We start from the raw sequence: 20011 nt of genomic DNA, 5'->3' as shown, positions 1-20011 counted from the left end.
CAGAGGTCATGAGGAGGTGATGGGCAGGTTTGGTATCCAGGAGAGGAACGCAGAAGGACAGATGGTAGTTGACTTTGTAAAAAGGATGGAAATGGCTGTAGTGAATACTTTCTTCCAGAAGAGGCAGGAACATAGAGTGACCTATAAGAGTGGCGGTAGGAACACACAGGTAGACTACATCTTGTGTAGACGGTGTAACCTGAAGGAGATCAGTGACTGCAAAGTAGTGGTAGGTGAGAGTGTAGCCAAACAGCATAGGATGGTGGTGTGTAGGATGACTCTGGTGGTGAGGAAGATGAAGAGGGCAAAGGCAGAGCAGAAGACGAAATGGTGGAAGCTGAAAAAGGAAGAGTGTTGCATGACTTTTAGGAAGGAGTTAAGACAGGCTCTGGGTGGTCAGGAGGTGCTTCCAGATGACTGGACAACTACAGCTAATGTGATCAGGGAGACAGGTAGGAGAGTACTTGGTGTGTCATCTGGAAGGAAAGTAGATAAGGAGACTTGGTGGTGGAATGAGGAGGTACAGGAGTGTATACAGAGAAAGAGGTTAGCCAAGAGGAAGTGGGACACTGAGAGGACTGAGGAGAGTAGACAGGAGTACAGGGAGATGCAGCGTAAGGTGAAGGTAGAGGTAGCAAAGGCCAAACAAGAAGCTTATGATGACTTGTATGCTAGGTTGGACAGTAAGGAGGGAGAGACTGATCTATACCGGTTGGCAAGACAGAGAGATAGAGATGGGAAGGACGTGCAGCAGGTTAGGGTGATTAAGGATAGGGATGGAAGTCTATTGACAGGTGCCAGTAGTGTGATGGGAAGATGGAAAGAGTACTTTGAAGAGTTGATGAACGTGGAAAATGAGAGGGAACAAAGACTAGAAGAGGTGACTGTTGTGGACCAGGATGTAGCAAAGATTAGTCAGGATGAAGTGAGGAGGGCATTGAAGAGGATGAAGAGTGGAAAGGCAGTCGGTCCTGATGATATACCTGTAGAGGTATGGAAGTGTCTAGGAGAGGTGGCGGTAGAGTTTCTGACTGGGTTGTTCAACAGGATCTTAGATAGTGAGAAGATGCCTGAGGAATGGAGGAGAAGTGTGCTGGTGCCCATTTTTAAGAACAAGGGAGATGTGCAGAGTTGTGGCAACTACAGAGGAATAAAGCTGATGAGCCATACAATGAAGTTATGGGAGAGAGTAGTGGAAGCTAGACTAAGGGCAGAAGTGAACATTTGTGAGCAGCAGTATGGTTTCATGCCAAAAAAGAGTACTACAGATGCAGTATTTGCTTTGAGGATGTTGATAGAGAAGTACAGAGAAGGCCAGAGGGAGCTGCATTGTGATTTTGTAGATCTGGAGAAAGCTTATGACAGGGTGCCCAGAGAGGAACTGTGGTATTGTATGAGGAAGTCTGGAGTGGCAGAGAAGTATGTTAGAACGGTGCAGGACATGTATGAAGACTGTAAGACAGTGGTGAGGTGTGCTGTAGGTGTGACAGAGGAGTTCAAGGTGGAGGTGGGACTGCATCAGGGATCAGCTCTGAGCCCCTTCTTGTTTGCCATGGTGATGGACAGGCTGACAGACGAGGTTAGACAGGAATCTCCATGGACTATGATGTTTGCAGATGACATTGTGATCTGTAGTGAGAGCAGGGAACAGGTGGAGGAGAAGCTAGAGAAGTGGAGGTTTGTCCTGGAAAGGAGAGGAATGAAGGTTAGCCACAGTAAGACAGAGTACATGTGTGTGGATGAGAGGGACCCAAGTGGAAGAGTGAGGTTAGAGGGAGAAGAGATCAAGAAGGTGGAGGATTTTAAGTACTTAGGGTCAACAGTCCAGAGCAATGGAGAGTGTGGAAAAGAGGTGAAGAATCGTGTCCAGGCAGGATGGAACGGGTGGAGGAAAGTGTCAGGTGTGATGTGTGATAGAAGAGTTTCAGCTAAAATGAAAGGAAAGGTGTACAAAACTGTGGTGAGACCAGCGATGTTGTTTGGTCTAGAGACAGTGTCACTGAGGAAAAGACAGGAGACAGAGCTGGAGGTAGCAGAGATGAAGATGCTGAGGTTCTCTCTGGGAGTGACCAGGAAGGATAGGATCAGGAATGAGTACATCAGAGGGACAGCACATGTTAGAGGTTTTGGAGATAAAGTCGGAGAGGCCAGACTGAGATGGTTTGGACATGTCCAGAGGAGAGATAGTGAATATATTGGTAGAAGGATGCTGAGTTTTGAACTGCCAGGCAGGAGGCCTACAGGAAGACCAAAGAGGAGGTTTATGGATGTAATGAGGGAAGACATAAAGGTAGTTGGTGTGAGAGAAAAGGATTCAAAGGACAGGGCTAGATGGAGGAAATTGATTCGCTGTGGCGACCCCTGAAGGGAAAAGCCGAAAGGAAAAGAAGAAGAAGATGTACTCGCGAAAAGTAAACAATATCAAAAGTGATAGAGAGATCAATTGATTAGGTTTGTGTCCCCCGGGGCTTGTTACTAATTTACAACAATTACCTCAGATTTTGGGTGTTATCTCCTTGATTGGTATCATATAGGGGCTTGTATAGTTTGCAGTTATTATGCAGTTATAACATCGAATGTAGCTACAAGAGGACACAACCCAGTGTCTTATTGTGCCTGTCCCAAGCCTGGATAAATACAGAGGGTTGCGTTAGGAAGGGCATCCGGCGTAAAACTTTTGCCAAATCAAAGATGCGAATCAAACCTATGACTTCCATACCGGATCGGTTGAGGCCCGGGTTAACAACAACCGCCATTGGTGCTGTTGACCTACAGGGGTGCCAGTGGAAATTAGACTACTGTTGGTCGAAGAAGGAGGGGAGGAGAGTGTGTTTGTAGGAAGAGAGAGAAGAGGAGCGCCAAGAGTATAGGACTGAGAGTAGGGACGTTGAATGTTGGAACTATGACAGGAAAAGGTAGAGAGTTGGTTGACATGATGCAGAGGAGGAAGGTAGACATACTGTATGTCCAGAAGACCAGGTGGAAAGGTAGCAAGGCAAGAAGTTTATGAGCAGGGTTCAAGTTGTTCTATCATGGTGTAGATAGGGAGAGAAATGGAGTAGGAGATATCTTGAAGGAGGAGTTTGTTAGGAATGTCCTGGAGGTAAAAAGAGTGTCAGATAGAGTGATGAGTCTGAAGCTAGAAATAGAAGGTGTGATGTTCAATGTTGTTAGCGGGTATGCTCCACAGGTAGGATGTGAGCTGGAGAAGGAGAAATTCTGGCTGGATTTTGATGAAGTGATGCAGAGCATGCCTAGAAGGGAGAGAGTTGTCATTGGTGCAGGAATCAGGTGATGAGGAGGTGATGGGCAGATTTGCTATCCAGGAGAGGAACGCAGAAGGACAGATGGTAGTTGACTTTGCAAAAAGGATGGAAATGAATGTAGTGAATACTTCCTTCCAGAAGAGGCAGGAACATAGGGTGACCTATAAGAGTGGTGGTAGGAACACACAGGTAGACTACATCTTGTGTAGATGGTGTAACCTGAAGGAGATCAGTGACTGCAAAGTAGTGGAAGGCGAGAGTGTAGCCAAACAGCATAGGATGGTGGTGTGTAGGATGACTCTGGTGGTGAGGAAGATGAAGAGGGCAAAGGCAGAGCAGAAGACGAAATGGTGGAAGCTGAAAAAGGAAGAGTGTTGCATGCCTTTTAGGAAGGAGTTAAGACAGGCTCTGGGAGGCCAGGAGGTGCTTCCAGATGACTGGACAACTACAGCTAATGTGATCAGGGAGACAGGTAGGAGAGTACTTGGTGTGTCATCTGGAAGGAAAGTAGATAAGGAGACTTGGTTGTGGAATGAGGAGGTACAGGAGTGTATACAGAGAACGAGGTTAGCTAAGAAGAAGTGGGACACTGAGAGGACTGAGAGTAGACAGTAGTACAGGGAGACGCAGAGTAAGGTGAAGGTAGGGGTAGCAAAGGCCAAACAAGGGGCTTATGATGACTCGTATGCTAGGTTGGACAGTAAGGAGGGAGAGACTGATCTATACCGGTTGGCAAGACAGAGAGACAGAGATGGGAAGGACGTGCAGCAGGTTAGGGTGATTACGGATAGGGATGGAAGTCTATTGACAGGTGCCAGTAGTGCAATGGGAAAATGGAAAGAGTACTTTGAAGAGTTGATCAACGTGGAAAATGATAGACAACAAAGACTAGAAGAGGTGACTGCTGTGGAACAGGAAGTAGCAAAGATTAGTCAGGATGAAGTGAGGAGGGCACTGAAGAGGATGAAGAGTGGAAAGTCAGTCGGTCCTGATATACCTGTAGAGTTTTGGAAGTGTCTAGGAGAGGTGGCTGTAGAGTTTCTGACTGGATTGTTCAACAGGATCTTAGATAGTGAGAAGATGCCTGAGGAATGGAGCAGAAGTATGCTGGTGCCCATTTTTAAGAACAAGGGAGATGAGCAGAATTGTGGCAACTACAGAGGAATAAAGCTGATGAGCCATACAATGAAGTTATGGGAAAGAGTAGTGGAAGCTAGACTACGGGAAGAATTAAGCATTTGTGAGCAGCAGTATGGTTTCATGCCAAAAAAGAGTACTACAGGTGCAGTATTTGAATTGAGGATGTTGATAGAGAAGTACAGAGAAGGCCAAACGGTGCTGCATTGTGTTTTTGTAGATCTGGAGAAAGCTTACGACAGGGTGCCCAGAGAGGAACTGTGGTATTGTATGAGGAAGTCTGGAGTGGCAGAGAAGTATGTTAGAGTGGTGAATGACATGTATGAGGACTGTAAGACATTGGTGAAGTTTTTTCTGTAGGTGTGACAGAGGAGTTCAAGGTGGAGGTGGGACTGCATCAGGGATCAGCTCTGAACCCCTTCTTGTTCGCTATGGTGATGGACAGGCTGAAAGACGAGGTTAGACAGAAATCTCCATGGACTATGATGTGTGCAGATGACATTGTGATCTGCAGTGAGAGCAGGGAACAGGCGGAGGAGAAGCTAGAGAGGTAAAGTTTGTCCTGGAAAGGAGAGGAATGAAGGTTAGCCGCAGTAATACAGAATACATGAAGAGATCCAGAAGGTGGAGGATTTTAAGTACTTAGGATCAACAGTCCAGAGCAATGGAGATTGTGGAAAAGAGATGAAGAAGCGTGTACAGGCAGGATGGAACGGGTGGAGAAAAGTGTCAGGTGTGATGTGTGATAGAAGAGTTTCAGCTAAAATGAAAGGAAAGGTGTACAAAACTGGTGAGACCAGCGATGTCGTTTGGCCTAGAGGCAGTGTCACTGAGGAAAAGACAGGAGACAGAGCTGGAGGTAGCAGAGATGAAGATGCTGAGGTTCTCTTTGGGAGTGACCAGGAAGGATAGGATCTGGAATGAGTACATTAGAGGGACAGCACATGTTAGAGGTTTTGGAGATAAAGTCAGAGAGACCAGACTGAGATGGTTTGGACATGTCCAGAGGAGAGATAGTGAATATATTGGTAGAAGGATGCTGAGTTTTGAACTGCCAGACAGGAGGCCTAGAGGAAGACCAAAGAGGAGGTTTATGGATGTAATGAGGGAGGACATGAAGGTAGTTGGTGTGAGAGAAGAGGATGCAAAGGACAGGGTTAGATGGAGGCAACTGATTTGCTGTGGTGACCCCTGAAGGGAAAAGCCGAAAGGAAAAGAAGAAGAAGATGCAGTTATAACATCGGGTCGTAATAATAGGGGAAAATTACATCCCCGGCTGGGTTCAAAGGGAATTAGTCTTCCATATCTGATGATGATGACATGATTTGAGATGATTTTCTGAAAAATAAATGTGATAATGTTGGCTTGCTCTATATTTACATCCCGCAAAGCAGTGATGTAATTGTCAGTGTTTGTGTGTTCGTTTGTCTATCAAATATCTTCGCAACCGTTGCAGATACAAAGATGAAAGAAAAAACACATTACACATTGGCCTTGAGAAAAGTTAACGTTTTGTACATTTTTTGCACATATCTCAGGAACCGAATAAGTTAGAAAGACGTGATCTATCACAAGGTGTCACAAGGTTACATTCTTTGCTGTTCAGTGATTGCTTAGATCTAAACCTTGAAAAAAACAGGTCAAGGTCAAATTTCAACTTGCACATTTTTTTGCACATATCTCAGGAACGGGATAAGATAGAAAAACGAAACAAAAGGCGTTATATTCATGGAGGCAAGGGGATAAATATTCGATCACAACCTTGACCTTGAAAAACTTGGTCAATGTAATTGTTTCTTCCGTCCGTGCGGGCCAGACCCACACCAGATTGCCTCCTAAGGTTCACCTCACATATCTCACACTGCACCGTATATAGAAACTTATAGGCACATATAGGGACACCATAGTTAGGGCTTTGGGAACAGGTGGGGTGAGGGCAGTGAGCTCTATTGTGGGGCAGATTGCGGTGCTCTAGGGCGCAACGTCCTCCCCCAAATTTTAATGCAACACACTCCTACTTTGGAGGGGGCCCTGCAATGTCTGCAGGAGTCTGGACAGCACTGGGCTTCCCTCCAGACTTTTAATGCACCACATTCCACACAGGGTAACACTGGAGCACAGGGTAGGGAGAATGCTTCCTTTTTGAGGATTGGGGAAACATTAACAGGGAGGATAGTGGTGACTCCACATGTGGTGGCACTTCTGGTGGGGCCCTTTGGGGCTGGGTGCCTTTGGCTGGGGGCTGGCTTTGGGGACTGACTACTTGGTCTACTGACTACTTGGTCTTGGGGCTGGGTGCCTTTGGCTGGGGGCTGGCTTTGGGGACTGACTACTTGGTCTGGGCTCGCGGCTCGGCCCGGGTGGGGTTATTGGGGTCCTGGGCTTGGCTGCGGGCGTGTGGTAGTTATTGATGGTTGTTGGCAGCTACCAGTTGGTGGTCACTGGTTTTCGGTCGTGGCAGTTGACTTACCCCTTGACGGTAGTGACCGAGGTGCGGTTCTGCGGTGCTGATGTGGGATTGGGGTAATGTGTGGGCCATGTGGCCTGGCCCGGGGGTAGGGCTACAGGGGGCTGGGGGAGATCCGGTGGTGCAGAGTTGTTGCTGCGTTTGGGAGGAGGTTGGTTGCTGGATGACTTGGCCTCTCTACGGTGGACCTTGCCTCCTGATTGGCTTTAGGGTCTGCGCTGCTCATCTTCTGGCCTGTCGGGCTTGGTGGAGCCAGTAAGCTCAGTGGTGTGCGCCGGCCCGCCACTGTTGACCGGGGGCTGGTGGTTGGTGGTTGGTAGTCTGTTTATTACCCCGTGCCCCCTGGGCCTGTCCTGGGCACCCTGGTGTTGGCAGCCGCTGCTTCCTCTGGTCTCTGGGTCTACGTGGTTCTCGGCTTCCCCAGTGGCTCTTCAGGAGATGGTTTATAGATTCTCCTGGCTGCCGGGGTTTGGGGTACTCAGCTAGCGTGGCCCTGCTGGGTTCTGGTGGCCTCTCTGGGCGTTGGTTTCATCATACTTGCATGTTAGTTCAGGGCCTACCAGCTTCTGTCGAGTCCACTTGTTGAGAACCGTTAGGTCCCGTCACTACGTGATGACTCTCTCTTTAGACATCACACCTATTGCAGGCCCTGTATCTTCCTTCTGTACTGTTTTCCTCTGGTGGCTTATCTATACTCCCAGGACCTCCACTAATCTGGTGTTTTATAACACTAGTATTAAGGTATCAGTTGTGAGCAATTATAAAACAGCTTAAATCTCTTCCACTCTAACAGCACTGCCTGTCTATCCACTACCCTGTTTGTATTTTCTCTCTCTGTTTCATTTCCTTATCAACACACAAAGGTGCAACACTTCCATCTCTGGCTCACAATAGGAAATTCTAATAAAGACTAACAACTTAGTTCCCAGAGAGGAGCGGTGATGGTCACATGCACACATTAAAATGTATAAAAGAGTTTGCTGCAAGACTAAAACAAGCCTTGATCTCATAAAAAGTTGACCCCCCTTTATGGGGTTAAACTATGAGAATACATGCAGACAAAAAAAAAAAAAAAAAAAAAAACTAGGTCAAGGTCAAATTTTCACTTTTATACCTTTATAGGTACGCATCTCTGAAACCTGATGAGATATAATCACAGACCAAAAAGCAACATTTTCAGGAAGCCAGAGGCACAAAAATGTGTAGGTCATGGTAAAATTTTGAATTCAGGGGTGTTGCGGGATGTTGCAGTCTCTGACTGCCTTGTCATATAATGGCGCTTATATGGATTCACCCCGATGTCTATGATTGCGTCACTTCCGCTGTGAAGGAGCACATTGTAACTTATGATATATTTTGTTTGGCCGAGGTCCCCATTGATCATAAAAAAATGAGATATGAAAAATATATTAAACCAGTCATCAAATTATGTTCCAGCTGAAATCAGTCCTGTTAATGGTGATCAAATACTGTAAATATATATGGTCAACTACATGCATTTTTCTCTAAATCATTGCAAATGGCATCATGTGCCAGTAAAAGCATTCCATTTTTAAGTAATGATAACAAACTGCAAAAGCATTATCTGAACAGTAAATTATCCCCTTCTTTTTTGGTTGAAATGACAAAAATCTTCACCCCCCCCAAAAGAAAAAAAAAAGGCACATTCTTGGAGAACACACACACACACACACACACACACACACACACACACACACACACACACACACACACACACACACACACACACACACACACACACACACACACACACACACACACACACACACAATGAAAGAAGAAATTTGTCCCCAAAGAGGGGCATGGGTTGAGATGTGCAGAGTATAACAGAGAAAGCATATCCAACTGATATGTGAAACTAAATGAATAAAAATGACAGGGAGTTTTATTTAGTGTAGTGCAACACAGACATTCAGCAGGATTAATCCAGTAGCTGTTCAGCAGCAGCAAGGCATGCAAATCAAAACATATCAGAAGGGACAAACATGTGTACAAACCTTAGAGTTGCGGAGCAATGCTCTAGCCATACACATCAGTTGCCTTTCTCCTACAGAGAAGTTCTCACCATTTTCCAGCACCTGTGCATCCAGTTGCCCATCTAGTCTGGTGATCTGGGGAATATAAAAAACCATTTCAGCCAGTGTTGATACTATGTTGTGAACACTTTGAGGAGTAACCTGGACTGTCAATTTGAAAAGCAACACTTTTTTACATTCTTGTTGAAAGCTAGGAGTGAAAGGTTTAGAGAGGTGGATTGTATGTGGACTTATTTACTTAAGTATAGTGTTGACAATTTTATTTCTTTCATTGTTTATTTAATTGGTTATTTGTTGTATGTTGTTGCATATTCTTATTCTACTACATAAAATAATACATATGAAAAGACTGGAAACAGAATATATGATGCAGTACTCTGCATTTAATCTGCAAACAGACTTATTATCCCCAGCTGTATAAATTATACCATTGCTTCCGAGAGCAATAGTCCCATAATGGTCCTACCTCAAACATCTGGACTCCCATTGGCATCATCGTTAGTTTTGGCATTAATTTTTTAAAATTACAATACAATAAGACATCATATACAAAAAATTTACTTAGACCTAATATCTGATGTGTAGGAGATCTTATGGGGCTCTAATTTTCATTATTCATTGGCATACCCCGGTGCTGGTCAGCCTTTTCAAGAAAAGAGACCGGAAGGTGCACTCCAACTATAGGGGGGATCAACAACAAGAACCGACAACGATCTCCGACAAGCACTTTCGCTCTCGCTCTCACACCCCTTCTCCCTGTCTTGCAAACACATTCAGAATACATACATGTAAGCCATTTAAGGGTATACACACACAACAGAACAACACGGGTTATCACAGACTGTTCAAAACACTTTTGTAATAAAGAAAAGTTGCAGGAGGAACCGTGAGTCTCGGAATGCATCGCACACATGGATGCTGTCAGCCAATAGCATGCATGTACGGTAGCACATCACTACCTACTAAAAATCCGCCATGTAGTGAAGCTGCACATCTTGAAGCGCAAATAAGCGAAGGATTACTGTATATTGAAAAATGTTTGGATCCAGATGATGATCAAAACAATAACTTATTACCAGGGCCATCTTTCAAATAAATGTCATCAAAATCCAGGAGGATGGCAGGAGGATGCTGAGTTTTAAACTGCCAGGCAGGAGGCCTAGAAGAAGACCAAAGGAGGTTTATGGATGTAGTGAAAGAGGACATGAAGGTAGTTGGTGTGAGAGAAGAGGATGCAGAAGACAGGGTTAGATTGAGGCAACTGTTTCGCTGTGGCGACCCCTGAAGGGAAAAGCCGAAAGGAGAAGAAGAAGAAGAAGTAATTAAAATCCCTTTTTATGTAATTGTAACAGTAAAGCAGAGCTATGATTAAACAAACAAACAAATAAACAAATAAACAAACAACAAACAGACAAACAAAACAACAACAGCTAATGATCATTGGGTCCCACAACCTTGTCATTCTGTCTCCAAGCCTTGAGGTGAAATGAGTGCAAATTTACAGTTCTTGGGTGATATATGTATAAAAAATAGCAAATGCTGTACTCTGGCTGATAAGGTTTGGTATATATTAATGACCATGAATACATCTTGAGACTACTAATGTAGAGCACTGTTAAAGTAAACATACTGAGTCCTTCATGTACGTCTTGTCCAGTGCCTCCCAAATCTCCTCATCGGTGTAGTTACTGAAAGGGTCCAGGTTGTATCTGTAGGCACATAAAAACACATAAATTCGCAGCATGTTAAATATTTACTAACAACGGAGTTAAAACGCTACGTGTGTACAAAAACATTAGGCACTAGTTACCGGACAGTTCCAGTGAATAACACAGGGTCCTGGGGGATGATAGATAGCTTGCTGCGTAGATCTGTCAGTCCAATGGACATGATGTCAACTCCATCTATCAGGATGGTTCCTGCTGCCGGCTCTACCAACCTGAAGAGAGCCACTCCTAATGAGGACTTCCCTAAAAACACACAGAATAAAAATAATGGCCAGAATGGATTAAATTATATAAAATGTTTTCATGATTGTTAAAAAATTTATACTCAAATTCTTTCCCGTATACTAAAGATGGTGTGATTAACGAGGGGTTTCAAAATTTGCATATGACCACATAATACTCAGTAGAGATAATGGGCAGACTGTGCTGCATTTATATTAAGTAATATATAACATGACTCATTGTTTTGTGACTGAAAACCGCAGTGCAACTGTTGTCACCATATTTTGAAGTTCTTTGTGTTAACAGGACTGCTCACACCTTAACCGTATGGTATTAAGGTTAATAAACCTTTCAGAAAACAATTAAAAGGACATTGTTGTCCCTTCCCTCCTTAATCAATGAACAAATAAACTTTCCTCTCCAGTATGTTGGCATAGACTTTCCCAGACAGAATGAGAAGTATGATCCCCAGCAGTTGCAATGCACCTTTCATTTAAAGGGGAAACATCACCGCAATTCTGCAATTATTTTTATGTGTCTATATTTACTTGATATTTTTTAAACATGCCTTACCAGAGCCTGTTCTTCCCACGATGCCCAGTTTTTCTCCACCTTGGATGTGGAAATTGAGCTCATTCAGGACAATGGGTGAATTCTTCCTGTACCTCATGCTATAGCCTTGGAAGGTGATGGCACCACTCTTGGGCCAGTCCTCTGGGATTTCAGCACCAACTATGTGTCTGGGAGCTTCAGACTTACAACCCTGTACAAAATTATGAAGATTTATTGTGAATGAGTGGACAGTAATCTCAGATGTTAATAAATAGCATAGTTGCATTCACTGGCCTCTTTGGTTAAAAAACAAAAAATTAAAACAACAAAAGCATTTTTAGACGGGCTTCACTAAGTTACAGGACAGTGTCATTGGAACCAGTGTAGATGGAAACGGGGGGTAGTAGAGACAAAACCTATATTATTTTTCTAAGGCAAAGGAGAATTGAGTCTCACTGTGATGTACTCCAGCAGCCGCTCCACCGAGTTGAACCTGGCCTCCACCTCAGTAGATTGCCGCACTACATACTGAAGCATACCTGTCAACTAGACAAGTAAACAAGTTTGTAAATACATGTTGGACTTCTTTGTAAAAATGAACCAAATGCAAATTTCCCCACTGTGGGACCAATATCTTATATCATCTTATTTATTTGCCGTACACTTTTACCTGTATGGTGTAGGACATGGCCAGGCCTTTCAATGCTGGATTGATAACTTCATTATCACTGAGTACTACAAATAGAGACACCACCAGTGTCATGATTGCAGCCATGAAGTCCAGCCAGAAGGAGAGCCAACGTGTTCCAGAGTGAAACAATAAGTAGTTGTTGGAGTTGATGTCATTCAGTGTCTTGAATCTGCAACATGACAAAGGACAGGACAAGGTTTGCTCACATACTGCCCATAACAACAGCATCTAAAATACAGACCAGGATGAGAGAAACTGCAAGTGAAAGATTCTCCTCTGCATGAATGCAGAGCTGAACCAAGATATTTTGTCAACATCAGAAAGCACATAAAGCCATCAAACAGAACATGATTCAGTGAGGATTGCTGTTATCTTACTTTTCTATGAGGTTTTCTCTTATGTTGTAGGCATGGATGGTGCTGAGGCCTTGCAGGGTAGAGGTGGTGAGAGAGATGCAGGGAGAGTGACTGACGTTCTCCATCCTCTTCATCTGACGGATACTCCTCTGGAATATACTGCAGTGGAATCACGTGTGATATTCAGTATACTTTATTATGTTACATATATTCTTATATTATGTTTATTTTGTTATGTTACTACTACTAAGCAAATTAACCATACTAGATAACAAATTTATATGATCCTATTCTCCAACAATTCCTGTAGATACATTTGTTATCATGCTAGACCAATAGGATAAATGTAAAGAATTTGAGCATTACAGCATGTTATCTAGTCATAATGAATGTTGCATATTTCACCAGTAACGAATATCAACTCACAAGAGAATGAGGGTGAAAAAAGCTCCCAAAACAACCACAACAACCAGTATAAGGGGGAAAACACCAGAGATAATGATAATGGTGCAGGAGACCATGAGGCAAAAATTCAAGAAAGGGTCCATATGGAGAGGAAGTACAATGTCCACCTCTTCCTGATCTTTAGAGAAGCGGTTGAGAATGCGTCCAGCTGGTGTTGTGTCAAAGAAACTCATGGGACTGGACATAACCTGAGAAAGGAAAATGTAAACAAGCTCATTCATTGCCAACATGATAGCATGATCTTATTAGCAGATGGTTATACCTCTTTAAAAGATGATTGAAAATGTTCCCCCATTCACACCACTCATTAAAAGTAAACATGAGTACAATATGAGTACAGGAGTACCATTTGGGGTGGCAGTAGTTCAGTCGATTCCCACACCTGACCAATTACTTCGGAATGTGAGCTGACATTGGGAGGTGTCAGCTCACCTCCGGAGCACTGCCGAGGCACCATTGAGCAAGGCGCTATGTCCCTTTACAAGTTGCTTATTTGGGTGCACCAAGAAGGAGCTGCCCACAACTCTACCCCCCACTGCACGCCAAGTCCCCCTGTGTGTGTGTGTGTGTGTGTGTGTGTGTGTGTGTGTGTGTGTGTGTGTGTGTGTGTGTGTGTGTGTGTGTGTGTGTGTGTGTGTGTGTGTGTGTGTGTGTGTGTGTGTGTGTGTGCTACAGGGCCTGTACACTCTTATATGTATACAAAATAAAAAATATATATAATTGAAATTTTACAATGTATTTATATTATTTATATTATTTACATATGTTTAAAGATGCATGAATTTCACACACACACACACACACACACACACACACACACACACACACACACACACACACACACACACACACACACACACACACAAAATGATGAAGGTTGAGATTACATTCTTGAATACGATGTTGTGTAGATGGCAGGCGGCACTCAAGGTGACTCCGGTGTAAAAAAAGCATTTGATGATGGCAAGTGTCACTGTGACAACAATCCCCACGCCATAAATCATTTGGTAAAATCCTAGGTGTTGGTTTTCTAAGATGCTACCCCCATTAGTAGCATTTTTGGACTGGGGGAAAAAAGAGAAAGATTTTTATGGTTACAAATACTGGGATCATACAGTTTAGTGCGTATCAATGTATGTGTGAGAGAAAGAGGGGATATGATTCTCACTCCATCACCCTGCCCCAACCAGAAACTGAGAAACCAGTTGCTGAAGGCTGTGGATCCAATCATCAGAACGAAGTTAAGCACAGCAAGAAAGACGATGAAGTAGCCTGAGGCAACACAGTCACACCAGACACAGTTGGTTGGTCATGTTTCATTTGTATAGAATCATTCCAGTTTATACATGTGGATATCTGCTGTATCAGACCTCCTGCTGCCTGGCAGTATTGGTGATAGATTCTCCAGGAGACAGCGCCTTCTTCAGAGGACTCCTTACTTACCAGCTGATCACCAGCAGGGGCTGAAAACAAAGAAAAAAATTAGTTGAAATCAAAGCATTTTTGATTGGGCTGATAAAGATGTACAGTTGGAAAGCAAAAATATTTGCAAAACAATTTAATTATTCAAGGTTTTTTTGTTCTCTCTCTTGCACATGCTTAAGTGTGCTGGACCTAGATGTTTCTCTCTGGAGTTGATGTGAGATGTGTGGTATATGTTGATGCTGAGAGGCTTGTTGAGTATTTGTTTTAAAAGTTGCTTTAAAGTTGTTTTAAACAGTCCAGCAGCCATGGGCTTGGAGTAATTATGGGGCAAACAAATTCAAGAGACCCTGCCGTCACAGTTCGAGGCGGCAACATCTTTGTATGAAATGTGTGTGGAATGTGAGTTTATCTGGGGCACCTATTGGGTCCTGGGCAGGTGTATTCATATACTGAAAACACAGTGGCAACTGTATGAAAACAGAGATTTTGAGAGTTAAGTTAAACTAAATATACAGTAAATGGTTATTGCGGTACTTCAAGAAACCCAGCCAACCTGTCTGGTAGACTGCTGGAGCTTCCTGCTCCTCTTCTTCCTGACCATTCTCCTCGCATCCTCCTGCTCAGTTTTCAACCAGCACTGGCCAGCCTTTTTCCCGCCACTGCTCTTGACTCTCCCCATGCCTTCAAGTCAGCTAAGAGTCTCCTCTTTCTGGCACACACCTACTGCTTGTTTTTGATTTACCTGGCTATTCAAGCAATCCTGTTGGCACATTATCTCTACCAGATTGTTGTTTGAGCTCTCATCTGCTTCATATCCCACCTTACATCTCTGTACTTCTGCCTATATCGGATCATTTGTTGTTGAACTCCGGAACAAACTAAACTTTGCTAATTTTGAATTAAACCCTCTGTTTTTCCTGAAACCTTGCCTCTGCACTCTGATTCTGCATGTGGGTCTTCTGCTTGCATGACACAACCACGATGCTCAGTATATGTGAATGTCATTTTTTTCAGTACGGAAATAAACAAAGGTCAGACACACCTGACACAAATATCATGTCCAGAGGGTGTGGAAGTACATTACTTCCAAAACTATCAGGTAATACATCATAGCCTTCTTTTATATCATTCATTTCCTGAATTTATATCAAACCACTGAACCCTTTTTCAGAATTTGGATATAGCAGTACAATTGAAATGGGTGACCCTGCATCAACAAGACTTACTTTTTTGTTCAGTTGTTTGGATTGTTCCATCATCCTTTTCGTCTAATATGTCAAATGCTGAAAGGAAGCATATACAGACAAGGGAACTGTAGCTACATGGACAATAACATCAATAATCCTGTTAGTATGGAGGCACCAAAAAAGCCATACAAAAGTTTTAAAAAAAAACCCCCCAATCAACTCAGTTTCCTGACAGTCAGAGGGTCCATACCTGGGTTCACCAAACCACCATCTGTGAGATTTGTGATCTCCTCCTCTTCCAGCTCTGCATTTTCTTGGTGTGAATCTTCCTCTGTCTGAGTTTAAACGATAAAAAAAGCAAGTCAGCATAAAATCATCTGCTGTACCTCCACTGCAGTTGATGATAAACAATTAACTTTCTTTTCAGAATGCATGACCCTGTTCCTACAATGGAATTGTAGCCAACTACATGAAAAAGTTTTTTGTGGTTATAAAACAAGTACAGTTGAAAGACATTTGCAACGAAAAAGGTAATAAGATGTTTACCACGGTGAGAATGGCAGGGCTACATCTAAGGTTTAAACTGTATGTGTGGTTTTACTTCTGACTGTTCCAGCTGGTAGTTGCTGATGAGCTGAGCGTAGCGTCCATTGGCCTTCATCAGGGCCTTGTGGTCTCCAGTCTCAAGCATTTTTCCATCCTCCAGGACCAAAATACGATCACAGAACTCCAGATACTGACACAAATGAGGACCTCATCAGTGAAACCGTTCCCAGCATTGTGGCCATGGATGTAAAACAAAAAACAAACAAACAAACAAACAAAAGAACATAGCAGCAAGACAACACTTTGTGGTCAGGGTTTACTTTTACTTAGGCCAAATTTCCTGTACAATATCATCCATCCATCCATTCATTTTCCTTCACCACTGTATCCACCATCGTGGGAGCTGAAGCCTATCCCAGCTGACTGAGGGTGTGAGGCGGGGAACTCCAGGCACGATGTCAGTGCACCGCGGAGCCACAGACACAAACAAGCATGTATGCTCACACTCACACCTACGGGCAATTTGGGACTGGCCAATTAACCTGAAGTGCAGGTTTTTGGAGAATGGAGAAAGCTGGAGAACCTGGAGAGAACTGTCGCAGACATGGGGAGAAAATGTAAACTCCACACAAACCGGGACATGAACCCGGAACCTCCTTGCTGTGCAGCGACAGCCCTACCCACTGCGCCAGCGTGCCACCCTGTACAATATCATTTTATCTAAACTACAGTGCACCCTCGCGCATTTGCGCATCAACACTCGCGACTCAACCTCATCGCGGATTTTTGTTAGGCAGTCACGTGATACCGGACATGCATTCTATTGGCTGATGGCATCCAGAACTGCGCTCTGTTCCGTCAGTCTCGGACTTTCGTGAAACACAAAAGTGATTTAAACAGTCGATAAGAGTGAGGGAAAAGGTAATACAGATAGAAGGTGGTTTAATATCAGTATTGGGAGGGTCATAAACATTTAATTCAGGGCCTGTACACACATATATATGCATGATTCAAACTAACTAGACTGTACCACTAATTTCCCTGCGGGGATTAAAATCAGTATATATAAAAAAAAAATTTTTTTTAAAGAAGAAGTACACTTTATTGATCCCCGCGAGGGGAAATTACATGTATATAGGGACACAGCACACAAGGGGGCCTGTAAGCATGCAGTTAGTACAATCACATCAAACTACACACATCAGGGAGGCAGAGTGACGGACAGCGGCTTCGGAACACGCTCCAATTTGAGCAGCTTGTAGGGGGGACGGCGCCTTGCTCAAGGGCGCCTTGGCAGTGGCTGGGAGGTGAGCTGACACCTCCCACTGTCAGCTCAAACTCCTGGTGATATCATGGCGGGAGCGAGACTCGATTCACCAATGGCTGGGGCGATCCGTCTAAGAGACATCGGCTCTACCGCTGAACCACTGCCACCCCAAATTACGGTAAACAATAGAATAAATAGATCACCATCTTGATTGCGGATTCCTTAATCGTGTGGGGTTCCTGGAACACATTAACTGCAAAGAACGAGGGCGCACTGTATATTTTAAATATATCATAATGACATTTTTTCCTTGAGTTTATACATTGTATGAAAAGATCCAGGCTCACTGAAAAGCTGTTTAGGATTTGCTTTCTGCTGATGGGCGTCTTCTCACCTGCAGCTGGTGTGTAACCAGGATGATCGATTTTCCCTGTAGTTCCTTCTTAATACATTCTTCAAAAATGTGTTTTCCCACATGAGCATCAACAGCAGATAGCGGGTCATCAAGGAGGAAGATGTCTTTATTAGAGTACACAGCTCTGGCCAGGCTAATCCTCTGCTTCTGTCCTCCTGAGAGATTCAGCCCTCGCTCTCCAATCTGCCAACAAAGTAGCAGAAATCTACAAACAACGCTGGCTACAGAGTCTGCATTTTAAAATGTTCTTTTTTTATTTTTTTCAAAAGTACAACAATGCAGAAACCAAATCAATGGATATGGGATTCTACTTATTGTTAATGAGGGTTTTTAAAGATACTTTTTTATTTGATAGTGACAGACAAGGAGGTAGAAGGGGATCTGAGAGACAGTGGGGGGCAGGACATGCAAGCAAATGGCTACAGTTGGAGTCAAGGTCACACTGACTAGATGACATAATGGAGGATATTTTAAAAGTCTTTGGTTATGACATTTTGAACATCCAAGTATTTGGAGGCTCTCACAAAGTAGTTCATTATTAAAAGCTAAAATTATGGAGGAAAACTATTCCTTATGTCCTTTTATCTTGTTTCATTCGTACATTTTAATAAATTTACAGTATTCTTGTTAGCGTGCGTCCTTGAGTCTTTGACACACATTTTTTGACAGGGACGCACAGTCATCAGACAACTGCGTCCCTGGGATGCAAGCTTTAAATACTTACAATAAAAAAAAAAAGCTACTTTTTTCTATGATACAATATTGGGAAAAAATGCACTTCCATTCAACAAAAAACTTCACAATTTATCCATCTCTTCACCTAAATTTCGAACCCGGAAATCGCCATTAAGTTTTGATCATGCACAAGTTTCTAGTCACGCGATTCAGCCTTATCAAAATTGACCAAACGGCAACTTGAGGTCTGCTCATTTTACACGCTGCAGTGTGAAAGTGACGAGTTGAGACAATGAGCGCTTTCTTGGGTAAAAAAAACAATCAAAAGTTGATGAAGAAAACGAGACAGATATTACTTTATCCATACTGTGGACAGTAAGAATAAAGATGCAGAAGAAGCTAAGTGAAAACCAGCAAAAATCTGAACATTTGTACCACAATGGACACAATTGCTCTATGGCTGAGGCAGGGCTAAATGTCAGCACCCAAGACAAAATGAGCAGCTTACAAAAAATTGTGTGGACGAGGCTCTCTCAGCTTGGTGCCTGTCCACAGGAGAATATATGAATTAAAGATGAAGAAAGCTACTGAGTGGAAAGCAAAAGTGAAAAAAAAACTGTCTTACATCTTTTATTATTTCTAAAACTGTTTTTGTTAAGAATGACTACGAGGCTTGAACATTTTGATAAAATGACCCCATACTCCCGAAGCACTCCCCACAAGATTTCCCCGAGGGACACGATCAAATGCCTTCTTCAGATCCACAAAACACATGTGGACTGGTTGGGCAAACTCCCATGAACCCTCGAGCACTCGATGGAGAGTCTAGAGCTGGTCCAGTGTTCCACGACCGGGACGAAAACCACATTGTTCCTCCTGAATCCGCGGTTCGACTATCGGTCTAATCCTCCTCTCCAGTAATCTGGAATAGACTTTCCCCGTGAGGCTGAGGAGTGTGATCCCCCTATAGTTGGAACACACCCTCCGATCCCCCTTTTTGAAAAGAGGGACCACCGCCCCGGCCTGCCAATCCAGAGGTACTGTCCCTGACTGCTATGTGATGTTACAGAGACGTGTCAACCATGACAGTCCCTGCACATCCAGTGACTTGAGGTACTCAGGGCGAATCTCATCCACCCCCGATGGTTGCGAAACTCCACCGAGGAGTTTCGCAACCACCTCAGTGACTTCGGCTTGGGTGATGGACGAGTCCACCTCTGAGACCTCAGCAAGCAGTAACTCTGCTTCCCCTGTGTAAGACATGGTGGTGTGATTGAGGAGATCCTCAAAATATTCTTTCCACCTCCCGACAATACCCCAGTCGAGGCCAGCAGCTCTCTGCCTCTACTGTAAACGGCGTTGGATGTGCACCGCTTTTTTTTTTTTTTTTTTGCCTCTGCGACTACTCGAGCTACAGTACGCCTGGCCTGCCTGTACCTGTCAGCTGCCTCCGGAGTCCCACAATTCCACAAGATTTGATAGGACTCCTTCTTCAGCTTGACGGCATCCCTTAACTCCCGCAGGTGGGAGTTGATGACCTGACTGACAGAGGGTTC

The 20011-nt window shown here is 43.7% G+C and overlaps 1 protein-coding gene across 1 annotated transcript in view; it reads right to left on the bottom strand.

Moving 5' to 3' along the window:
- Positions 1–20011, bottom strand: part of abcc12 (ATP-binding cassette, sub-family C (CFTR/MRP), member 12) — a 36649-nt gene that overhangs the window by 2037 nt on the left and 14601 nt on the right. Inside the window, exons 15-29 of the mRNA XM_068314322.1 lie at positions 17760–17963; positions 16154–16288; positions 15803–15887; positions 15592–15648; positions 14311–14403; positions 14109–14212; positions 13828–14004; positions 12902–13128; positions 12497–12634; positions 12099–12288; positions 11885–11974; positions 11450–11639; positions 10738–10897; positions 10558–10636; positions 8889–9002 (exon numbers count right to left, since the gene is read on the bottom strand). Coding sequence (XP_068170423.1) covers positions 8889–9002; positions 10558–10636; positions 10738–10897; positions 11450–11639; positions 11885–11974; positions 12099–12288; positions 12497–12634; positions 12902–13128; positions 13828–14004; positions 14109–14212; positions 14311–14403; positions 15592–15648; positions 15803–15887; positions 16154–16288; positions 17760–17963 — 2043 coding nt within the window. The remainder of the gene's footprint in view (positions 1–8888; positions 9003–10557; positions 10637–10737; positions 10898–11449; positions 11640–11884; positions 11975–12098; positions 12289–12496; positions 12635–12901; positions 13129–13827; positions 14005–14108; positions 14213–14310; positions 14404–15591; positions 15649–15802; positions 15888–16153; positions 16289–17759; positions 17964–20011) is intronic.

The sequence above is a fragment of the Antennarius striatus genome, chromosome 1, assembly GCF_040054535.1.
Source record: "Antennarius striatus isolate MH-2024 chromosome 1, ASM4005453v1, whole genome shotgun sequence".
Classification (NCBI taxonomy): domain Eukaryota; kingdom Metazoa; phylum Chordata; class Actinopteri; order Lophiiformes; family Antennariidae; genus Antennarius; species Antennarius striatus.
This window is presented reverse-complemented; position numbering and strand designations above follow the sequence as displayed.